At 35.7% G+C, this 24,445-nt stretch overlaps 1 protein-coding gene across 3 annotated transcripts; it reads left to right on the top strand.

Annotated features, from left to right (window-relative positions):
- The first annotated feature begins 1,387 nt into the window (after positions 1-1,387).
- On the top strand, positions 1,388-20,894 carry LOC133855582 (origin of replication complex subunit 3). 3 transcript variants are annotated; one of them, XR_009897416.1, is made up of 18 exons: positions 1,388-1,527; positions 1,717-1,935; positions 2,208-2,382; positions 2,776-2,945; positions 3,047-3,177; positions 5,680-5,953; positions 6,051-6,128; positions 8,633-8,700; positions 8,809-8,899; positions 9,253-9,467; positions 10,940-11,009; positions 13,140-13,222; positions 15,394-15,483; positions 17,479-17,554; positions 17,888-18,015; positions 19,335-19,511; positions 20,334-20,498; positions 20,593-20,894. XR_009897416.1 is itself a non-coding variant. In XM_062291432.1 (17 exons), the coding sequence occupies exons 1-17, from the start codon at positions 1,456-1,458 to the stop codon at positions 20,437-20,439; spliced, it is 2,223 nt and encodes a 740-aa protein (XP_062147416.1). In that variant the 5' UTR covers positions 1,388-1,455; the 3' UTR covers positions 20,440-20,894. The 3 variants fall into 3 exon arrangements, 2 of the variants coding, with proteins under 2 accessions (XP_062147416.1, XP_062147417.1); XM_062291432.1 differs by having other exon boundaries at positions 20,334-20,894; XM_062291433.1 differs by lacking the exons at positions 20,334-20,498; positions 20,593-20,894 and having other exon boundaries at positions 19,346-19,505.
- Positions 20,895-24,445: the final 3,551 nt, after the last annotated feature.

The following is a 24,445-nucleotide window of genomic DNA, read 5'->3' on the forward strand; positions in this document are numbered from 1 at the left end:
ACCAAATTTAGAAGTCCATAGAAAAGGAGAAAATAATAAATAATAAATCTTGAAGCATGGACACAAATCTAGTTGGGCCTTTATTGGTTAATGACTGATTTAACAAAGATTTATAACAGAAATCAACAAAGTCAAAAGGTTGTAGAAAAAGTGGTAAGAGTTTTAAAAATGATTACATGTGATCAAGTCAACTTCCTTGAGAGCCTAGCAAAGTGGCACCAATCTTAGAAGCCTTTTGAGCTACTTAGCTTCAACCTTTATGATGAGCTTGAAATACAAAGTTACAAGACAAGAAAGGTTGTTAGGAGTATCAGAATTTTTATTACAAATTTTTAATAAATTGACTTGGGAGTCCATAATTGGTTACAAATTGATAGAATTACTCAGGCTGTCATTATTTCCACTGTTGTCATTAATTAGTTAGTGGCCGACGTGGTTAATGTCATGTAAATTATCACATTAATCTGTCAAGAAGTTGTAGTAAAAACTATAATACCCTAATAATTTTTTATAAGAGTAATGATACATACCACACCTCCATCCCATTGAGCTGTATATGCGGGCAGTTATTAACCGTAACTATTTAATATCCGTTATTTGTGTATGCATATATGGTTAGCAGAAATCACAGATTGCATATACGGATGCGGATGCGGATGCCGGTTATAGGATAAGTGGATGCGATTAATAATTGCAATAACGGCATCTGCATAACCTTACATATAATAGAGGCTCAAAGATGGATCAAAAGACCAAAATATGCCTAAAATGCCAATTACTTAAAATCCAGATAGCGGTTAATAATCACAATAATCACGCTGATAGGAATTAATAATTGTATGATGCAGATTTGATTACCTAAAAGTAATATTCATATGATGCGGACGCAGATATAAATATTGCCAATAACCGTATCCGTATGTACAATCCTAATAATATGTATGATTACTCTTTTTCTAAAGATAATTATATCGTGGTATAATTAATTCATGAACTCGTGTTACGCAAAAGAGAGTAGAAATACTCCACAATTTCTACAAAACAACCCACTGACCCAATTGCTCTCAAAAGGCTTTCTCAATTCTCTCCTCCACCAGGTCCAGGTGTCAATTGTGAAATAGCACGGTCTTCGATGACCGAAATACAGCCCAACGAAAACAAAGCCCAGCTGCGTAGGCTTGCACCTTTAACCCGCCCTCCCTTGACCGGATCCGCTCGGGTTCTGCATAGCAATTTATATCAGCCATCAGTGTCGAATCATCGCGAACGGGTTTGGAATTTGGATAGGGTCCTCCAACCCATTACCTAACCCACCCCGTTTATAGAATGTTAATGTTAATTTACGTATTTACCCTGCCTCTATTTCCCGCCAAAAAATTATTGGGAGAGAGATAACCTCATAACCCTAGCGAGAGAGAGAGAGAGAGAGAGAGAGAGAGAATTGGCTATCACGAAATGGCGCTCGCTTCTGCTGCTACGGATTCACCAATTCAAACTACATCCGAGACCAATGAAAATAATCTCCAGGTACGCTCTCTCCGATCTCATTCTTTTCTTTTTGGTCACCGTTTGTTTCCCGAGAAAAATGATTTGAAGGACAGGAAAAGAAAGATGTTAAAAATAGAAGTATTGAGGTTAAATATATAATTTTTTTTTCTCCTCCAAGAAAATGAAGCACTAATCTAATATCCGTTGAATTCCTTTTATTTTTCACAGACATTCTTTGTTCTTCACAAAGCATCGTCCCGAAAATCCGAGAAGAGATCAACTGGAACTGGGAAAACCCGAAGGCGAATCGATCTATCTCCATCATCACCTAGGAAGAGAGTTAAATCGGAGGCTGAAAGAGCTGAAGAGTGGGATGAGCTTCGCTACGAGCACTTGCGAATGGAAGCTTTTGAGCTTGTTTGGTCTAGAATCGACTCGACCATCAAGGTTTTTCTCTTCGTTCCATATCTTCTATCTTTAATTTTCATTTTAGAGCATTACAGAAGATGCGGATTACATTGGTTTTGACTTTTGAGAATTGAAGAATTCAAGTTTAATGCTTTTAATTTCGCAAGATATTTGTTTTTGTTGGAATTTATCTATTTTGTTTTAATTTTATATTTATCATGTAGTAAAGAGCGATATAAATGTAAGATATCGGATGTTGCTTTCATTTCATTCTCTCAGTGATCATATAAAATCTTGACCTATTTTTGCAGGATGTTTTGAGGGGTATCAATACTAATGTATTGAACGAGATACATTGCTGGGTTTGCGAGTCCTTCAATGCTATTAAATCATTTGGAACACTTGGTTTTGCCGAAGCAACTACTTCTTTTCCAATTGTGGCTGATGCTACCTGTAAACGGCTGTTCACTGGGATAATTCTGACCAGTAAGTTCTTCTCTATGTCAATACTTCAAATAAAAATTTGGCCAGAGAAAATGGTTGTACATATCAAGTAGATACTGGCAATGTGTCCCCCTGTTAGATGTATTTGAAGTAAATGATTGACTGACAGGAACTCAAACCTGTATTCTGGTTAAAACCTTCATTCGCATTCTTTGTGATGTTTGGTAATGGAACAATAAACTGTAATGATCTATGTATAATTTTTTGTTGGGGATGCATACTTGCATTTACATCCCACAATAAGAATTCAACTTGATCCATCAATTTTGGATCTTCTCTGGCCTGTTGCTATGCCATATCTTTTTATTGTTAGTCATTCAGCTGGTATTTCCCATGATTTTTGTCTAATAGGCAATATTGATTAATGATTGGTAGAGAATATGGAGTTTGTTGATGATCTACTGACATTTGAAGAGCTTGGCCTTTCTTTGCGATCTCACGGATGCCATGTGGCTAACCTTTCATCCATGGACTTCTCAGCCAAGAATGGGATTGGTGGTTGCCTCAGAGGTTTATTGAGACAGTTCTTAACAACTACTTTGGACGTAAGTACTTAAATGTAGATATTCATTCCTAAATAAATGTTAAGATTTTAGTTGAAGTGGTTTTCAATTTCATTTGTGTTTGTGATGCTGCTTTAAAGCAGGCAGCTGACATATCCATCTTAGCATCATGGTACAGAGAACAAGACAACCATGATACCCCTGTGGTTGTGATTATAGATGATATGGAACGATGTTGTGGGTCTGTCTTATCTGACTTCATCCTTATGTTGAGGTACTCCACTGCACCTTGGTACCCCTTCCACAAAGGCTTATATATAAATCTATATTTCTGTGTAGATGTTTATGTACATGTTTGTAGATCAGTAGACTTATGTACATGCATACGTGTCTCCGTGTGTGTGTTTATATTTGTGTATATACATACGTATGGAGATACACACACACAACATGCGTACCCACACATAGACACACACGCGCGTATGCATGTGGCTAACCTTCAGTGTCATGAACAAACTCTATTTTTGATGATATTCTCACCATTTATCATAATTGTTAAAAACTCGTTTCTCTCATAATCTAAAAAGACTTAAGAGTTAATATAGATATTTATAGAGTTCTTAATATTCAAATCCTCTAAATTCATTTAGATAAATTCAAGAGAGTGATCTCAAATTACATCCACTAAGCAATTGATTTGGTGTCGTGCTAGTTAAAAAGGCTATGTATTAGTAACTAGAGGATACATACATTTATAAGAAAGTAACGTGACAGTATCTTAAGCATTGAAGACCACCAATACTAAGGAAATTAAAGGATGCAACTAATTTTATGAGAGACTAATATGGTGCAAAATTAGCTGTTAGGAAAAACAATTCCGAATCGGGATCCTCTGCAATTCTTAAAGTATTCTATCATGTCTAATTCCTTAAAGAGATATGCTGCATGTACTTCAAAGTGTTTGCTCCTTGATGTGGTAGTGAAAATCACCATTGAAATATCAGATACAGATTAACCTGTCCAAAATTTAATGGTGATTTTCACTGCTATATCAGGGAGTAAGCACTTGGAAGTACATGTAGCATTTATCTTCCTTAAATCATAACCATTGTTTTTAAATTAAAAGGTTGAGATTTTGCCAAATCATCATTTACTACTTTTACTAACCTAAAATTTCTCACATTTTTAAAATAATACACGATGATATGAAAAAATTTCAGTAGTTTAATTTGAAAAAAAAAATGTTTGGTTTCTAAGAAATTGGACATGATAAATGCCCTCGAAAAAGTAGAGGATATTGATCTGACAATTTCCTTTCACAAGTAAACCCAAAATAGAACTTTCCTAAAGCACTTCAACAGATATTGACCAAAATTGTAAAACTCAATATATGATATAATTTAAACGTTTTGCATTGATAATTAATTCAAGTTTCAAATATAGAAATTATATTGCTGGTGTTATCATTATAAGGATATAAATACAAAAGAGAGAAAGACATAAATAGAAACAATTATTATTTTGGGGACTAAGATTTTCTAAAATAATTTCAGTCAGTACGGAGGACATCAGAGTAAAGAATTTATTTACATGTGTACAATAGAGATTTGATTCGGGTCATTTTGTGCGTAAATAAATTAAAAAAGAAATCAAGGAGTACATAAACAAAGACAAGATGCTTATGACACTAATACAAAATCCATTACGGTTTCAATTTGAAAAATGATTCTTTGGATTTAGAGTTACAAATAACAGATATGAAAAAATTGACTTTATGAACAATGCCTGAATTTGCTTTCAGTACGCCCACGTGATAACACAGTTATCATTAAAATTGATTCTCAAATCCATTTGCATTCAGAAATATAAAAGAACTCATAAACTTGCAAGCTTGCACCTAGCATGAGTTAGACCTCATATTTTCTGTTTTGAAGGAAGAAAAATATGATTGTTATAAATATTAGTATCTCATATTATGCAGGTTTTCTGAAGAAAAGTGCTCTGCACTTCCCTTTTATATAGACTATCATGCCGAAGCATAGGCACTATACCCTTGTCATTCTGCAACCTTAATTTAAACGGTTGATAATGTCCTTTTTTTTTCTTTTTCTTTTTTTTTAAAAAAAAAAATAGTGAAATTAACCACTCTCTTCGCCAGGATGTCAGCAAGTTAGGCAGCTCTAAGTTTTATTTTTTATTTTTTATAATTCGATGGAAGGTGGGCTGAATGTCTGCTGCAACCAAGTGATCATGTGTTCATCTTTCTTTTGTGCTCCAAATTATGCTATGGTTTTTAATCCTATCTATTGCAGGTTTCTTTCTTGTCATTGCTTCTTTCTGGCATTATGAATTCATGCTTGGCCTTTGAATTATGTAAAATGATGCGTATGCTAAATTACTTTGATGCAGATATGAACCATGAGGGGCTATTATTGGATAAGGTGGCTAACAATCTAAGTAGCAATCAGAAAACTGATAATTATAATGCCTAGTTTGGTCTAACAGTATATTGTTTGCACTCATATGTTTGTGTAGGTTGCATGTTGACATTGCAAAATTACTTCATATTAGACTACAATTGGTCTCTAGTTAACTGGCACATAAAGGCTACTTCAAAGTAAATCAGTGACAGGGTTTAGTAGCCATGCCTCAAGTTATTTTCTCAATTTTATGTGTATGTCAAACTCAAGATTTAAAGATTGTGTTTTTCTGTTATATATAATGTCATGTGTATTGTGCAATAACTGCTTGCAACTTACTCCTTTATCTATATCAGCGAATGGGTTGTAAAGATTCCAATCATTGTTTTAATGGGAGTTGCCACAACACTGGATGCTCCAAGAAACATTCTTCCTTCGAATGTGCTCCAGTGCTTGCGGCCTTCTAAGTTCATATTGGGATCCCCAGCTGAGAGAATGGATGCAGTTGTTGAGGCGGTCCTTGTGAAGCAGTGTTCTGGGTTTAGTGTTGGTCACAAGGTGGCTGTTTTCTTGAGAAACTACTTCCTAAACCAGGACGGAACACTAACATCTTTTATTAGAGCTTTGAAGGTTGGTTCTACATGTCTTTTATCATTGTTATCTGTGTCTCTTTCCTGCCAGCATGGTTAGCCCGTGCTGATTTTATGTTTTAAAAAGTATTTTTCAGATAGCATGTGCCCAACACTTCTCCATGGAGCCTCTGAGCTTCATACTTGGTGACTTGCTTGTTGAAGAAAAACAAAAGGTTAAATTCCTATGTACTCTAAGATAAACTTTAAGTTAATTGCACTATAAATGTCTGCACATTACTTCTATGTATATGCGTGTTATTAATGGACTGACATTGGTGTGTAGACCTTATTATATTTTCTTAATTATCTAAAGAAAGCGACATTTATTGTTAGCTCGCTCTGCTTATGGGAGTGGATCTACATTCAATTGATATTGAGGGGGACAAAGTTTTCCTCCAAATTGGATATGAGGAATTTCCTCCAACCCAATCTATTAAATTGACATGTGTCCAAAAATTCATATGATGCACTTTATCCTTGCAGGTATCCCCTCCCAAATTTCAAGAAAATATGTGGAACCTTTAAAATACTAAAAATAATTGCAGGTTAATAAGGGGAGGGGGTTGTTAGGGTGGTGGTTTTAGAACTGTCACCTTGAACTTTTGGGGAAAGTTTTTTTTTGGGGAAAGTTATAAAAGAAAGAGTTAAATCCAAAAATGGTCCTTGTGGTTTTTATGTTTATCAACACACTTTTGGGTTTTAGAATCATAAAATTGGTCCTTGTGCTTTCTGAGTTTATAAGATTAGTCCTTCCATCCATCTACTTTCAAGCCCATTTGCCACCTGTACCAGAAAATCAACTTAAGACCTATCAATTGTTGCCATGTGTGCATCTTTGCTATTATCAGCTTTCCCTAAAAAAAAGAAAAAGAAAAAGAAAAAAATAACAAGGGGTGGCTGTAGGGGCAATCCCCTTCGCGGGTAGTGGTAGGGTTCTTTAGCGACCCACCCCTCACCCCGCAGAGGTGGTTGCGGGGGTGGGGCGTGCGACCCACCTTCTCCCGTGCTGGGTGGATCGGGGGGAGACCCCACGACCATCTCCTCCTGTATTGGGGTGGGTTGCATGGGACTCCCGCGACACACCCCTCCACCCTGCGGGTGGTCGCGAGGGTGGGAGTCTCCCATGAGCTACCCCAACATAGGTGAGGGTGGGTCGCCAGGAACCCCTTTCGTGCGACCCACCCTTTGCAGGGTGGGAAGAGGTGGTTGCGGGGGTGGGGGTGGGTCATCGAAGACCACTAGAACCTGCAAAGGGGATTTTCCCACCGTCACCCCTTTGTTTTTGTTTTTTGTTTTAGGGGATATGTCGATATGGCAGAGATGCTCACGTGACAATGTTTGATAGGTCTTACACGGCCTCTTCTTTTTCTTTCTTTCTTTCTTTCTTCTTCTTCTTCTTCTTCTTTTTTTTTTTTTTTAATAAGTGGTAGACGGGCCTAACGGTAGATAGATGGAAGGATTAATTGAATAGACTCAGAAAGCCCAAGGATTAAAACCCAATGGGTGTTTTGATAAACACAAAAACCACATAGACCATTTTCAGATTTAACAAAAAAAAAGAAGGTTATCCTTAAATGTTGAAAACTAAAAAGGCTGGGGTTCAAAAGATACATCTATTTAATGAAGTCTTTAGTTAAAAGAAAAAGCAGGCAGATGAATTTGGAAGTCCCTGCAATTGCTTGATTTTTTAATTTCATTGGATGAGTTATTTAGTTGAAGATTCAAATTTCCTCCGACTTTTTCTCTAAGTTAACAAAAATTGAGTGTTTTTGAAATCAATTGTCTGATTGAAAATTTACATAGGACCAGATTAGTGACTTAGTAATTTACTTCCCACAAGTAAGTCCGCATATTTCCTATTCTGAGTTGGCTCTTTTAGTACTCAGCTTCTTTCCTACATCAATTTTTTTCATCGGAATTTGGTTTTTAAAAGTATCAGTTAAATTGCCTTTAAAAGAATATGCATGTATGACCACCGGCATATGTAATCGAATGGTAGTTCTTTTCGATTATAGATTGAGGCCTTGGTTTAACCTGTGATTTGATTATTGTTTCTTAGAGTTGAACTATTGATGAGGATATTAGATATCAAATTTTGGATATTTCTAGACGATGGAAAATAAGCCTTTACTGAAGTTATCTTTAATTTCTATCCAATAATAAAACAAAAAGTGATTCTTTTTTCTATTAAATTAATACAAAGCAGGAAATTCAAAAAAGATTACCTGTCCGAAAAATTACACCTGGGTATTAACGTTGACTATGATATTCAAATTTGAATTCATAGATTTTATATGAAATGATGATTAGTAATCAACTCACTCCCACTAAAGTTAGATCCTGGCTCTGCCCTGTGTGCTTGTCATGCATATGCAATATAATGCATCAATAGCATATATTTGAGGCACACAATTTCCCTGTTTCCCCTGCTTTGAAAATACATAGCAAATGGGTGGTGGTTAAATTTGTTTTCCTGCTCAGGAAAAAGAATGTTATTTCCATAAAAGTTTTATTGCTTGCACATTTTTCATTTGAGGGCAAGCGATATGTCTCACCCCACTTGGAAACTGTTTGATTTTTTTCATGATTCAGATTTTTGTAAAAACCTACATCCATTGGAATCTCATCGATTTTTCTCTTCATCCCAAACAATGTTTGGAAATGGTATGGGTTTCAGGGTGAGAAAAGTGGTTTACTGCCAGAGATAATATTGAAGCAAGCTTCTCAGCTTCCATCTTGTGTAAGGTAACACAAATATTCAACAATTCGACACTATATGTTTTTCTGTGAATGCCCAAAATTGCTTAGTGGAAGATGATAATACTCTGATTTTGGTTGAAAACCTTTCACTAGGAATCAAATAGCTGATCAGACTTCTAAAAGTTTGGTTCATGGTTTCTCAGAATTGAAGAGATTGCAGAAGTGCTGGAGTTCTGTGGTCTTGGTGAGGCTTTTTTTTTTTTTTTTTTTAAATTTTAATTTTAAATATATATATATTTTTTGTTTCTATTCACATGCCAATATAAATTATGAAAGCACCAGTCCTTGGCATATTTATTTATTTATTGTAAATTTACAAATGTATGCTTCGATTTTGTTTCATGGAGTTTTATTTGTCTCATTTTTTATACCTGTAATGCAAAACTTCATAATTTATCTGGTAAAACTATGGTTTTGGAACTTGTTGGTTTCTTTTTATTGTTTTCATGATTAGGTGGTAATAACCTCTTGGCTAAGTTGATGTTCCATGTCATGGAACTAGTATTTCTGTTTGTTAACAATTACTGCATTTTGCAGTGCCTCTATGAAGCAGGGAAGTGTAATAAAATCCAACTGCTAGACTTATTATGTGAGGCGCTTGATCCAGATTTGTACATCTCAAGGGCTTCCAATAATCATGTGGAACTAGATAAAGATTTTGGATTAGGTATGGCTAGTGATCGTTGTATGCGTCGAAAGTATTCTACCTTGCAAAAGAGTGGTGTTATCTGTCAGATAACACGCAAAGTGAGGTAGGTAACATATCTTTACAATTTAGATGGACCAAATAAGCCTCTCCTGTCATAGGTTCATGTTTGAGGGTTTCCAGAGGGGAACATAACTGCAGCGTTTTTTGCAAATCTCTTCTATCCAATTTTTCGAAAAATGAAAATTTTCCTTTTATGGTTTTGAAGGCAAAGAGAAAAAAGAAAAAAAAAAGAAAAAGAAAAAAAGAAAGGGTTGGGGAAGTATTGCACATTTTTTTGGCAACTATTTCTTGTTCTAAATATTCCGGCTGTTCAACTAATTATTGATGTTAACAGCCAGCTGCGAAGTATTTAAGCTTTAATTGATATTTTCAGTCTTTATCTTGGCTGCAATAGCAATTCTTTAACTTTTTCTACATTGAATTATTTACCTCTATAATTTTGCAGTTAGTTTTATTTCTCTTATATTTGTCCAGAGTATAACAGCTACTGGATGTATAAGCTTGTTAATGACACCTGATTAGAAGAGATCGGTGATTCTTCCATGCCATTTGGTTAGTCTTTTCATTGATTGGATAGAGAATAGGGTATCTATTTCATGGTCAGGATTTAAAGTTTGTGCATTTAACGGTATACATAATGCCACATTATTTAAATTTTTTAAAAGACGTGCCAACATTCGCATCATGTACACCGTTAGATACACCAACTTCAAATCTTGACCATGAAAGATATTCTCCATTTTATTTAAAATGGAGAGGATCCTATTCTTCATTGATTTACCACATGCTCTCAATTCCCAAATGACTGGAAAATGCATAATTGGTTAAGGAGGTAAGAAACATGGGAGATACTGCAGATTATAGATGGCTAACAAATAAATTACTTATAGTGGACCAAAAAGTTTTTTTCATCTATTATTTATTATCAGCCCTGCCCTATCATTTGTCTTTCCCCAAAACCTGGTGCGGGTTTTCATTAGGTGCTACTGATCACATGTCATTGCCATTTTGCCTTTATCAATTGATTGCTAACAACTACCAAGGCCTTTTCAGTATTCCTGGTGGAACACCATTTTTGCAACTTTACTAAATGAACTCCAACATTATGCTGAAACCTGTGTTAGTCTCCCTCATTGTGAACTAATTATCGGGAAGTAGGCCTATCAATTTTTCTTTTTTGTCCTTCAGCTCTCAGGATTCAGCATATATTTGGGGCATGGTTTTTTATCTGACCCACAAGGCTTTGGCTTGACCCATATAATCACTACCAAGTCCTGAATAGCAGGTGTCATGATCTTAATTTGAGTTGAACTTTGTATTGTATTCTTCTTATACACCTTATTTTCTAACTGTGATGTTGCTTTGCACTGCTTTTCTTTTTCGCTTAATCTTTTGCCACTTAACATAAAGGTTACCCTTAATTTATAAGTCATTGCGCAGTTGATTTTTTATTCTTATTATAATTTTTTTGTTTTATTGCTTCATGTCATTATTTTGCACTTTGAATTCAATCAGGGATCTTCCCGCAGTGATGCTCTATCAGTTGCTAAAGAGTTGGGAAAGCATTACTGTGGACATTCTTGAGGTATGCTTATAGTTTTGAGAAATTTGAATAGTCTCAGGGTTTGCTTGCAATATCAATCCATATCTACGATAACAATTTCACTCTACAATTAAACCTGTTTCTTTTAATCTTCTTTTAATTGAAAACTATTTCGCATGCGGCAAACAATTTGGCCCACGGTTAAAAATCATTTCTATCCCCAGTTAAACCATTTTCATTTAGTTGGTTAGAGCCTATGGGAGAACTTGAATTCTTCTTGATTTATATCATGTATTTTCTTGTGGTAAAGCTGCTTCCATAATTGTGCTTTTGGAAGGGCTTTTCTTTTACATGCTTTTAATAAGTTATCCAGAGCAAGGTCATAGGTTTCATACTTATCTGTGGAATTTTTTACGTACTTATTATTTCCACCTCGTTCTCTTTTGAGTGCAACCTCCACCAACTATAACTCGATTACCAGTCTAGTTAATTATACAACTTAACCTCCATAATTGCATTGCTCACCCGGGTGTTAACCCTGCATTTCTCCTTTCCCAACTGTACGCTCCTATATTCTCTATCTACTTTCTATATAACAACTGTAAGGTTTGTAAAATTACTGAAGTGTAAAATATACTTGTATATAACATAAGAAAGGTTCATAAAACGTTTGGAGAATTATTTCGACGGTTTTAAGGAAAAAAAATGGTAGAATGCATTACTTGATCAAATATACTTTTGTTGGTGCTGTCCGTATATCAAAATGAAGATGTTTTGAGCCTGAATATTCGTGTAATATATCAAAATACATTGGTAATTATTTGTGGTACTTCATTTTGCCTTAATCAATGTTTAACATTATACTTGTAACACCCTACGCCCCTAATTCCAAAGAGCACCTTGTGGAATATGTGAATTATCGCATTTATTATTTTGGCTTCGTGTTACTCTATTACCACTTTGCGGTGCACGTGACCACTTTCTCCTCCATTTTAACGTCTAACGCTGACAGAGTGACCTTTTGGACATGAGATAATAGTTTAACGTATCCATTAAAAAAAAAATTTGGTGTAATGAAAAAATGGTGGTAGTTTAGGGGGAAATTATAATTTCTTCTTGAATTTTCTATATCATCAAGTGCCTATATATTTTTCTCTAGTGCCTTAGAATTATTTTTGGCCATATATTACAATCTTGAGAATTCCCCCATTCTTAGCTAAACACAAGAGGTCTGCTCAAACAGGGAGTTGAACAAACCATTCTATTTCAGGTTCGATCGAGTGAACATCAATTGAGGGATCGATCGAACCATTCTGTTTCTGGTTCAATTGACCTAACATCGAGCAAGTTGTTGATTGAACTATTCTGTTTCTGGTCCGACTGAGCAAACATCAACTTCACTCGGTCAAACCTGCCCTGAATCACTTTTCTCGCCTCATCTCCCACGATTTCTCCCCTCTCTCCATTTTTCTACCTTTCAAGCCACCTTCCTCCAAACTCACACACATCACCCATCGTCAAATCAACCAACAAAATCCATTCTCATAACAACCCAAAGAAAACTAAATGTTTATAGAAAACAAAATCAAAATTAGAGAGCCTTACCTTGCTAAAGTCTTCCTTCTTGCTCCTTCTCCTCCTTCTCTTTCTCTTTGTTCTTCTTTCTTTTTCCTTCTCTCTCACTTTTCTCTCAACTCTCTCAAGCTTCTCTCCAAGCCACGACCAGGAAAGTGAGGGCAAGGCAGAGCCCCCCTTCCTTTGCCTTTTAATCCTCCCCTCTTTCTCCTCTTCTTTCAAGAGCATTAAATGCCCATCTTATCTTTCAAATCTCACCTACCTGCATCACAACATGCACACTCCCTCTCTTTTTTTTTTTTTCCTGAACGCCACAGGTTTGATCGATCGAACGTCAGACATCAATCGATTGAAGTCTGCCCTTTTTTCTTGTTTTTTATTTTATCTCTTAATTATCTAAAATCCAAAATAAACTTCCGAAAATCTTTCTTGTTCCAAATAATCCTTTAACAATAAATAATCAGTCTTATATTTTCTTGCATTGTGTGCCATGTGCTGTATTGCTTTTACTTCTTTTAATAGCTTTGAGACAGTCAGAATTAATTCGTTATCATCATTAGTCAAACTAATTACCATCAAATAATATGCCTGTGATAGATCCATGAAAAATTGAAGGAGTTGCAGTCTGTGTTGAGATGTGAGGATGGCAACTTGAAACAAAATGTTGATGACATATCCAAGTAATATTCTATTCCATCTTTTATCTTTCATATTAGGATTTTATCTCATACTTGTGCCACATATTATTAATCCATCCATTGAAACATTGAATTTTGAACTGCTTGCTAAAAAACTGTGAAGCATGTTAGTTTCCAGTATTGTCAGATCTTTACATATGCTAGACAGATCATTAGATTTGGGGCTTAGTGACATTTGAAGCTTAAATGAAAAGTGTGACTCAAGAGACTACTAGTTACACTTTTTTGCTATTTTGGGTGCTGGACTGAGAAGTGTTTATGATGGTCGGATAGAAACTTTGCTGCCAAAATTGAGATGCTTCAAGAGCCAATAAACCCTTTGCTTATGCTTCTTTTAAAATAAGATGCTTTTGTTTCTGACTTCAGAAGCCTTAAGCCATCATCAACCGCCCCCCAAAGAGTTCGAAATGCCGCTTTGGCTGTCTATAAATAATATCATGTTGCGCAGAGTTTTATGAAGTTGGACTTTTTCTTGATCAAGCTAAGGTATCTAGCATGGTATGTTGCCATAGCCTACTTCACAATTGTGATGCTCAATAGGATAGTTCTGCAAGTGCATCAAGGCCCTATAATTACCAACACCTCACAATAAGAATAGACTATCCACTCTGACAGCACCTGATCTGTGCTTGGACTCCAAACTTATGCCACCAAGATAATTTTATTTGGTGCACCCATATAGGCTCCCGATATCCCTTGCATGAACCCAAAAAAAAAAAAAAAAAAAAAATTCCTGGATTTTTAGAAGAAATTGTTGATTTGACATAGGCAAGAGTTCTTTAGCTTTCTTTGTTTTTTCCTTTGCAGGCCTAATAGTTATCTTTCTTTGGAAGTTAACTTATTAGGAACTTTAATAGTAGAAGCAAAAGAAAAAGTTTATGAATTGTTTGTATATACGTGTACATCGAGTGATGCTAGGCTAACTATTAAAAATGGAAGTTGTGAAAATTAGAAGATACTTATTTCTTGATTGGTCTGGTCTTTATGACATTGGTGGTTAAATTTAAGTTCTGGACCTTTTTTATTTCAACATGTAAAATTCGTAAGGATACCCATTTTGCTGCTATAACATGTATATGGTACGTTTGGTTCGAATGAATATTCAATATCCGAACCGGGTTTTTATTCAAAAACCCAAACCCAAAACCAAGTTGAGTAAAACCCACGGACCACTTGAATAAAGTTTGAATGTAGTTTGGATTTCAAGGTGATGATGATGCGTGAATTTCGAGCTGACTTGGTTTCTGGACAAGGATGCAGCTTTTGGCAAAGTTTTCTTTTTTCCTCTGCTGCAATTTGTCTTATTTTAATATTTTTTAAGACCCATCATATATATATTTTTTTTCAATAAAAATAGGAAAATGGGGTGGCCTGCGAGCCACCCCCAGAGGTGGTCGGCGCCACCTCTGGTGGTGGCTCGCGTCCACCCCAAAGGTCAGGGGTGGCCGCGCGGCTACCCCTAGTGGCCGGTGTTGGCCGCGCGCCACCCCTTGAGCACTAGGGGTGGCTTTCGGGCCACCCCAAATGGATCCACGGGTGGCCCGAAAGCCACCCCTAAGCCTTAGGGGTGGCTTTCGGGCCATCCCCAGGGGCCGGTGTGGCCGACAGCCACCCCAAAACACTATATATATATATATATATAAAATTTTAGTTTTTAATTTTTAATTTTTTTTATTATAGTTTTATTATTTTTCAATTTCTAAAAATTATCACTTATTTTCATAATACCAATCATTATACACAACTTTTCATACAATCCAATCATTTCCAATCACTTTCTACCATTATAAAACACTTTTTTTCAATCTCAAAAATTCAACACCCAAACACTTATTTGAAAGGAATCTAAATTATATTCAACATCCAAACACATTTTCATTGTCTTGAAATCCACAATCAGATTCAGAATATTATTCATATTCGAAATATTCAACACCCAAACGCACCAATAGATATGCACCAAGACACTGGTTGGAATTTGTATAACTAATGTTCTTATACCATTTTTGTACTCTATTAATTTTCATCATATTAATTTTCTACTTTGCATGTTTGTAAATGTATGTGTACATATAGGTATGCATGTTGGTGTATGCATTCATGTATTAAGCATGGATTCTTGGGGCTCTGTTGTGACTGTGTTGATGTGACAGGAGACATTCATCTTGGAACTCTTTAAATATTGAGAAGGACTCAAAAGCAATAAATGAGAAAGCTGCTACATTACTAGATTGCTTGGTCAGGTAAGGATATTTATGCTTTATATTTTCATTCTTGCTTAGATAGGGATGCGGATCTGTCGTAGGATCTTGAAAAGAACTCTTTATCCAGTCTTTATCTGTTATGTTAAATCTACAACTTCATTACTTATATGCTGATCAGACATTTGGAATAATGATACATTAATCAATTGTTTAACCCACATTGCTAATTGATATAGAGCTAAAGAAGAAGAAGATTATAGTATTCAAGACAATCATACTTACATTGACTAGGCAATCAAATTTAGGAAAGAAGGCAATCACACTGTTGCTGGAAATTTTGTGTATTCAACTATAAGAAATTGACAACTAACAAGGTTGTTTTATCGGCTTTCGGCACCCTTTTTCTAATAAGAGTGGGACTCCTGATTTATTAAGGAAAGAAGTTTGACTAATTACTAAATACTAAATACTAAATACTGTAGCAAAGGGAAACTGATAATACAACTGCTGGGCTACTATACAGCTATTACAGGAAGTCCATAAATTACAATGCTACCTCAGACTCAATAAAAACTAGAAAAATATTGAATCGGTGGGGTACCAACTAGGAGAGGCATCAACTAGGACTTGACATCAACTAGATGGTAGACTAGACCTTGGGAGACACTAAGTATGCCCCCTAGTGAATATGTCCCATTTTGAATATTCTTTTTGGTCTTTAAATCTACTTCCTTTTTGAGCTTTGCTGCTGCACTTTCAGTTCAACTGGAGCTTCTGGAGTTGTGAGAGTTTTGACATGTCCAATCTTTTGTCTTGTCAAACATCCAAAGGGGATTTCTTTTTCTGGTTTGAAGCAATCAGGTTATACTTGTCAAATAAAACCAATTGGGGTATTCTCCTGGAGTTCTAAAAATTTGTTATGTTCTTGAAAGTTTGAGGGAAACAGTTTTCTTCCATAAACGCTTTCAACCTTTTTTTGGCATCTTTCTTTCTTTTCCTTTGTGTACATGAACATAGCCCCTAACTTAAGATGGTGATAATGTATTTCAAATTCCAATCATTGACAAGATGCCAAGGCTTAAGATATAGGTTTTGCTGAGCCAGCTTGCGATTGGATTTTCTATTTGTGGAATAAATCTGATGGTTTTGTGTCACCTAAGCTCCAACTTAGGTAGGCAAAATTGTGTACTATTTATTTTTTCCATTATTAGAGAAACTGATGCAGTAATCTTTAGTGAATGAGAGGCCACTTTGATATCTTTTTTATAAACTTCCTTTCCTGAATAACCATGAATCTTTACTTTGACATAATGCAAAAATTGTTTTCCTTATAAAAAAACCTAGTTTAATTAAATTTATTTAATTTTTTATTTTTTTCTGGGTAACAAACAAGTTGTTATTTGATAGAGTTTATAATTTTTTTTTCCTTTAATGTTCCTCTAAACTACCAAAAAAGGTCAATGCCCCCCCCCCCTCCCCAACTAATGACAAAAATACCCCCCCAAAAAAAAAACTGGGGGTGATTCAACCACTCCCGAAATCAGCCACCCCAGCCGTTGTCTACCCCCATGAGTTTTAGTTTTTAGTTTTTAACTGACCAGCTTTTTATCTTCATGCCCACCAATTTATTATGTGTTTGAGAGAGAGAGAGACGTCTTGGAGTGGAAGAGGAGGGGCGCTTCTCCGCCACTGCTAGTGGAAGAAGGGGGGGTGGGGGGGTGGGGCCTTAAAAGCTACCTAGAACAAAATGTTTTTATGTGTGAACATGATATTTGTGTAAATGAAAGTTAAATGACCAGAAACTATATAAGAGCTCCTTGTTGCATTATTAGATCCTCAAACTGGTGTATTAACATGTTCATTTTCATTGGTAATATTTATAGTACAAACATATAAAATTGGAATCCTCCTTTATATTTAATAAACCAGAAGAATAATGGCGTCCTTGCATACTTTCATCTATTCTAACAATGAATTTACTATAATTTGCACCTACTGAAAGGAGTTCTGACTTTTCTTTTTCCTATGAAACAGGGATTATTTGAGGCCTATTGAGTGCATACCTTTGCATGAAATTGTGTGCTTTAAGAATGTTGAGAAACTTCAATTGGTAAGCACTCCAAGGATTACTTTGACCAATAAACTCGTATGATCTTTCCTAGTTTGGACAAGGGAAGACATTCAAATATGATTATTGCTATAGATGTTACATGGAATTTGACCAAAATCCACGAAGCTAGATTATCACAGCGACATAATATGGCAAATCTTTAAGAAACAGGATCTTATGCAGCAAGAGAAGGCATTTTCATATATTAAGATTTCCTAGACATGTCTAGATTCTTATATCATGTGAAGGACATGCCTTTGCTTTTAAGTTCTGGAGGATTAAGTTTATTATCTTATAATCTCTTTAGTTTTTTAAATTTCTCACTTATCTCAGGCTTTAATTGGAGACCCAAGAAGAAGGATTCAAGTTGATCTTCTGGAGTTTTACAAAATTCTGCAGTGTAGTTGCTGCAGCAAGAGTGGAAATGTCCTTTTGCCATCTATGCATGATACCTCAGTTATGTAAGTATAAGTTTGGATGAAGCACTCACATAGCACTTGCTTCTGGAGCAATGACACGTGTCCTTTCCATGATGGTGATATCCACGGCTTGAATTCACTGTTGTACTACAAGAAAAGTTTTTGCTGTTGTTTGATATGTTGTATATGTATGCACCAAGATTACATCTAAATATTTTGGGGCAACATTTGGAGGGATTTTGCCTTCAAATTCAGATACAAAAACAAGCTATTTAATGGTTTTAATCAGCCTTTCTTTTCGGAACTGCTTATCGGAAGAGTGTTAAGAAAGGAAAGTAGGACTGCTCAACTTGGCATATCATTTGAGAATGCCTATTTGAGTTGCATATCTTTTGTAAAAAAAGTTTGATTGTGTCAATTTGAACTTCCAATAATTATTATTTTACAAATTTATCATTTCGTTAATTATTTGGGGAACGTTTTGTGCTTCATGGTGGATAATCAATATTCTAATAACTATTAACTAATGAGCACATGTTTGTCTGTATGTATGTATGTATGTATTATGTGTATGTACATATATCTTATAAAAACTATTAGTAATTACAATTTTTTTCACTAATTAACAGATCTTGAACTAGTAAAATTGTCATTCAATCATATAAGTTGAAAAGGAGGATGTTTTATCAGCAATGAAATTCATAGTTACTAATTAGACTTGATCATCTCCATAAAATGGTACATAGTACTATTGGATCCATAACATCGTCATTGGATTTCTCCATTTAGTTATGATTTTGCTTGTTATTGCATAAGTTGCATGGCATATTAGGGGTCTGAACAAGCTCCATCTTTAGTTTACAAGCTTATTAAAGTTCTTTTATGACTTAGATCAGATATAAAAAATTATTGGCTGTTAAAAGATTCATTGCAGTTTATACATGTCTTCTTTCTGTGCTAAAATTCATATGCATGGAAATCCTTTTGTTCTTGTATATTATAGCAAGATTCAATTTTTTTTATCAATTAAAAAGTTCTTTGTATTCCACCCCCCCCCCCCCCCCCCCCCCCCCCCCCACAAAACAAAAAAACCACCATTGCTTTACCCCTCTTTTTATGTCAAGTACGGAACATGGTGGAGGCTTAAACGCCTAGAAAAAGTAGTAAACTCTTACCTCCATTTACACACTAGTACTTCTGTTTTTCATCTTTGAACCCTAATTTGAAAAATAAAGAGACTCACTTTAATCAGAAGACAGGATGTAAATTAATTTTACTTTCATTTTGTTTGTTAACTTCCTTGTGAAGCTGAAAGTTTGTAGTACTTGATGGATGTAATTCATGTTTCTCTTTTGTGTTAGGTACACTCTAGCTCAGGAGCATGGTGATCTCATCAATCTGCATGACTGGTTCCAATCTTTCAAAACAGTTGTTCTTCAACCTAGTACAAAAGGCAAACACAAGCCGAAACAGTCCCCACTATCAAAGAAAAGAAAGTATAAATATGAATCTGAAAACAAGAGTGAAGCATCAATTCAGTATCCTCTTGGTTTTTCCTTAGTGCATAATATAGTTTGCAGTCTAGTTGGACATATATGTTCTGAAATGTTCGTTGCAGTACATGGCAATCCCAAAACTACTATTAATGTGCACTTATAGTTATTAACACTCTTAGTATCATTTTATAATGACGTGAGCTTATTAAGCACGTTCGCGGATTTTAGATTTGCTGTTCTAGATTGCTCTGTCAGTGCACTTCAATCAGGGCTCTAACTTAGATATTTTTCTACTACCTCTACATTTTTCTTAGAAATCATTTAGGGCCCATAAATTGTGCAATTTTTATCTTAATTGCTTCAGAAATTGTAAGTTTTGTGTGATCAAAGCATCCCAGACTACTTAAGTCGTACTGTCACCTTTTAATTTGAGGTCAAGAACTTGTATCTACAAGAACAAGTTACTGCAGGTATGGGCTAAACAACTTCGTATACCTAGCCATTATCAGTTATGTACTCATGTTACACGACCCCTCAAAGCTCTCTTTCTTCTTTCTAATTTGTTGGTTATGTCAAGAAGGAAAAAGACCTGAAAAGTTCTTCAAATTCCAACAGAGGCCTACCAAGGATTTCCACCTTACCTTTATATTTTGAATGAACCCTAGCTTGTTAGATGTGAGATTCGTATGTCCTGCATGAATTAAGGATTGCTGTTCTAGATTCAAACAAGAGATTCCTGCACTAAATTTCTAAGCCACCTAGGAACGCTATGTTGCATTTTGATAAGGCTTGCATATGTCCTGTCTGCATCAGGGATTGCTTTCCCGTAGTAATCCATGAAGATCCTTAATTTTGTTTCCGCAGAGCAAGGTTTTGCAGGGCAGTTACAGAGCTTCAGATTACGGGGCTCCTTCGGATGCCTAGCAGAAGACGCCCTGATTGTGTGCAGAGAGTGGCCTTTGGACTCTAACTAGTGGAGCCATTGAAGAAGCTTAGGCCCGGCATTGCTTTGATCTATTTTATGGCAAGGTAGTTTTTAATTTATATTTGTGTAGTTATGTCAAAGGTAGTTTTATTTTACATTTAGCAATCTGACTAATATATTTCACCAAATATCAAACAGATTGTCCTAGTAGCACTTGGGATGCTTTTGTATAGGTCATTTCTCATTGCCGCTTCTTGGAACTCATTATCTCACTTCATCTGCCATTCCTGGTTTTGTACCACAGTATCTTGACACCCAAATTGATTGCATTAGGTTGAATTCAAGCAACTGGGATAATAACCAGTTACAAACTTTTACATAAGCTCTTAGGAAAGACTGCAAAAGAAAGTTTTTTTTTTTTTCCAAAAAAATGATGAGGGAAGTTGGTTATTTGATAATAACACTTACCCTTCAAAACTTGCTTGCGGCAGGGTGTTCAAAAGCTTTGAGAAATGATAGGAGTACCAAATTCTTTTACCAAAAGATGGGTACCAAATGATGTGGAGTTTATTCATTGGTACTTGTAGCATTTCTTTTTATTAATTGTTTTGATCATCTCTAATGAATAAGCTCCACATCATTTAGTACTCATCTTTTGGTAAAAGAATTTGGTACACCTAGCATCCCTCAAAGCTTTTATACACATGGTTAAGATTGTACTTAAGCACACTATTTTGCAGTCGACGTTTACAGTGGCCCACTCTAATGACATTGATTCGAATCATTTGATGATAGTTTTTCTCTCGAATCTACTCGCCTATTAGCATTCAATAACTTAACACTGTCCATACATAATATCAAAACATTTTAATACAGTTTATAAGTGTCTTTTTAAGGCTCAGCCACAAAGCTGCAAGTCATTTAATGTTATACTCGACAAGTTGTGTTTGATCATATTCTCGATGTGGCGGGAGCTCTTATATGAATTTGTAACTTGTTTTTGTCAAGGTAATGGCAATCGTAACTATTAGATCCCTATGAGGGGATCTGCTCCTCCACATTTATTTTGGGTTTCAAATGAGATGCCCATTTTTATTAATGTAAGCTGTTAAATAAAGACAAACAAAAACTAGCCCCCCCCCCCCCCCCACTACTTCACAATCTACTTTCTCATAACTGCACATCTGGTACGACTACACGTCACAGGACAATAAATACTGCTCTTAAGATTGGCAGGACACGTGGATCTTAGTTTTACACTCAAAGAAGACACGTGACAAGCATGGAATTTCACGTGTCTTTCCATGCGATGTTTAATAGGCGGTAGGATGCTCAAAAAAGAAAAAAAGAAAAAAAAGGCGGGGCGCGGTGGGTGAGTTGACGATGGAGGACAACAATCTCTTACAATTTTAAAGAAATTATAAAATTTAAGTTGTTTTTAGCATTGAAATGTTTGAAAAATATCATTTATTAAAAATATGACATATTATCAAAATAATTCGAAAGAATTTTCTTTCTAGAAGAATTTTTTTTTTCTTTTTCCAACTTTTGCAAAGATGCTTATTCTCCAAAAAAAATTAAAAATATTTTTTTTTACTCAAAGCCAAATAGTTTTTTTACTCAAAGCCTCATTTTAAAAGGTGATGTCTAAAAAAAAATAAAATTGAAAACTAACACTGCTAAAAAAACATTACTCATCGTGTAATACACACGCAAACACGCGTGACACACACTTGTGTACGACGAAACCACACGCACATACACATTTATTCATGAACCCGCGTGCGTGATTGGACAAAATTTCATGATACTAATTCTTTGAAAGGAAAAAGAATACTATTAGACAACAAAGACCGTTAAATTTTTTTGGAAAAAATCTATATTAATCTCACTCGAAATGTTATAAAATTATATTGTATTTTTTTTTTTTTTTTAATTAGGCATTAGTCTTATTTAAATTTGAAAAATTGTCCATCTTGCATGTTTAAAAAGCAAGAGAAAAAGAAAGTGTATTTTGAAAAAGTTCCTGCAATATTTTTTTTTTGTAGAGGAGAGAAGATGATACATGCACAATAAATGCACTTGTTGTAGTTTGAGCATTTCTCTTTTCTGTAAAGTACAATTTTTGAACCCGTAATATCTATTCTGTACTTAGGGGTGTGCAAAACCCGCAGCACCCGCCCCACCCCGCAGCACCCGCCCCACCCCGCCCCGCAGAAGGCCGGATTTTCGAAATTTGTTGCGGGTTAAAATCCTAATTTGAGAAATTTATGCGGGGCGGGGCGGGTTGCGGGTTTAGACTTTTAAAAAACGCGGGTCCCCGCCCCGCCCCACCCCGCCCCGCACAAAGAAGGAGAAAAAAAAAAAAAAAAAAAAAAAAAAAAAAAAAAAAGGGGAAAGAAAGAAAACCTAATCCTTCTTTTCCCTCAGCCCTCTCATTTTCCCTCAGCCCTCTCCTTTTCTCACTCCGTCACAGTCTCACAGTCACAGAGTCGCAGGTCTCACTGTCGCAGCCCTCGCCCAGTCGCCCCTCAGCCCTCACTGCACCGCACGGCTAACAGTACACGCCTCACCGCCCTTCGTCTATTCGGCAGTCCGGCCTTCCCTTCAGCCTTCGATCTTCACCCTTCACTCACAGCCCTCTCTGAGTCACTGTTGGCAGTTCGGCCTTCTTTTCCCTCAGCCCTCTCCTTTTCTCCGCCAGCCATCACAGAGTCGCAGGTCGCAGCCCTCGCCCCTCAGCCCTCACTGCACCGCACGGCTAACAGTTCACCTCTCCAGACTCCATCTTCTTCAATCTTCAACCAAAGACCGAAAAGGTGAAGATCTAATATATGTGTATAAAATAATAGTTATATATTGAAACAAAAGGTGCTTACAATCTTTGGTTCTTGTTTTACATGTTTGTTTGTGTACGCAACTTATGTTTGCTTGTATTTATTATTTGCTTTTGGGTTTATGGTTTTCTTCTGTAGATGGTAGTTTTGGGTTGTTGGTTTTGTTTAATTTGAAGTACTTATTTCATGCCCTTATTTAGAACCAGCCTATCACTGTTTCAGTATTTGCTAGCCCATCTTTTACACAAACAATCGCATGCCATTATCTACCTGTGTATTAATTTTTGTGGATTTTGGCATGGCTGAACTTAGATTTGAATTGGGTGCTGAGACAAATAGTAATATATTATGGTAGTATAAACTATAATTTCTAGAAGCAGGAGTGCAGGAGGCTTCTTCTTAAACTTTCTTTTCAACAAACGTGCTTGAAAAACAACCTTTAATATGGGTATGAAATAAATTTGTCTTGCATAAGAATTTATTAATATGTTTGTGTATAATCTAGACGACTACTGTCTAGTTTAGTCTTTCCTAGCAGCTAGCAGTACAATATACCAAATTCTACTTGGATTTGCTTTTGGCTGATTGAATATGATATTCATTGATAGCTTGATTGGATTTGCTTTTTGCTTTCTACAATTGTCTTACTTCTTAAATATTACACCACTTAATAATTTGGCATATGTTTATCAATTTATGCTCTAGTTATTGTTGATTATGTTTTTTTTTTTTTTTTCCACTTAATGTAGATTGAAGTCATGGAGGGTAATTCAAGTAGTGGTAATAAGAGTCATAAGACTATTGGTTCTAGTTCTGCTTCATCTAGACCTAGTCTTTTGGATAGTACTATGCCTCCCATTGATAATGATCAGGTTGAATGTGTTGGGGTTGGATCTACAGCAACTATTGGCCCTCAAAATCCTAGTTCAGCTCTCCCACCAAAATCTAGAAAAGTTGAGACTACATCATCGGTTTGGGAACATTTTACTAAGTTAGAGGGTGATCCAAAGGATCCTAAATCCAAATGTAATTATTGTGGGGGATTGTTTAGTTGTCATAGAAGCCATGGTACTTCATCCATGCTACAACATATTAGGAAAAGCTGCAAAAAATTTCCTGGTAGGTTTGATAAGTCCCAATCAAAGTTAAGTTTTGAAGCTAAGAGAGAAGGACAAGTGGGAGTGGGAGGGGGGGAAGGATCATGTGGTAATCTT

The sequence above is a fragment of the Alnus glutinosa genome, chromosome 1 (assembly GCF_958979055.1).
Source record: "Alnus glutinosa chromosome 1, dhAlnGlut1.1, whole genome shotgun sequence".
Classification (NCBI taxonomy): domain Eukaryota; kingdom Viridiplantae; phylum Streptophyta; class Magnoliopsida; order Fagales; family Betulaceae; genus Alnus; species Alnus glutinosa.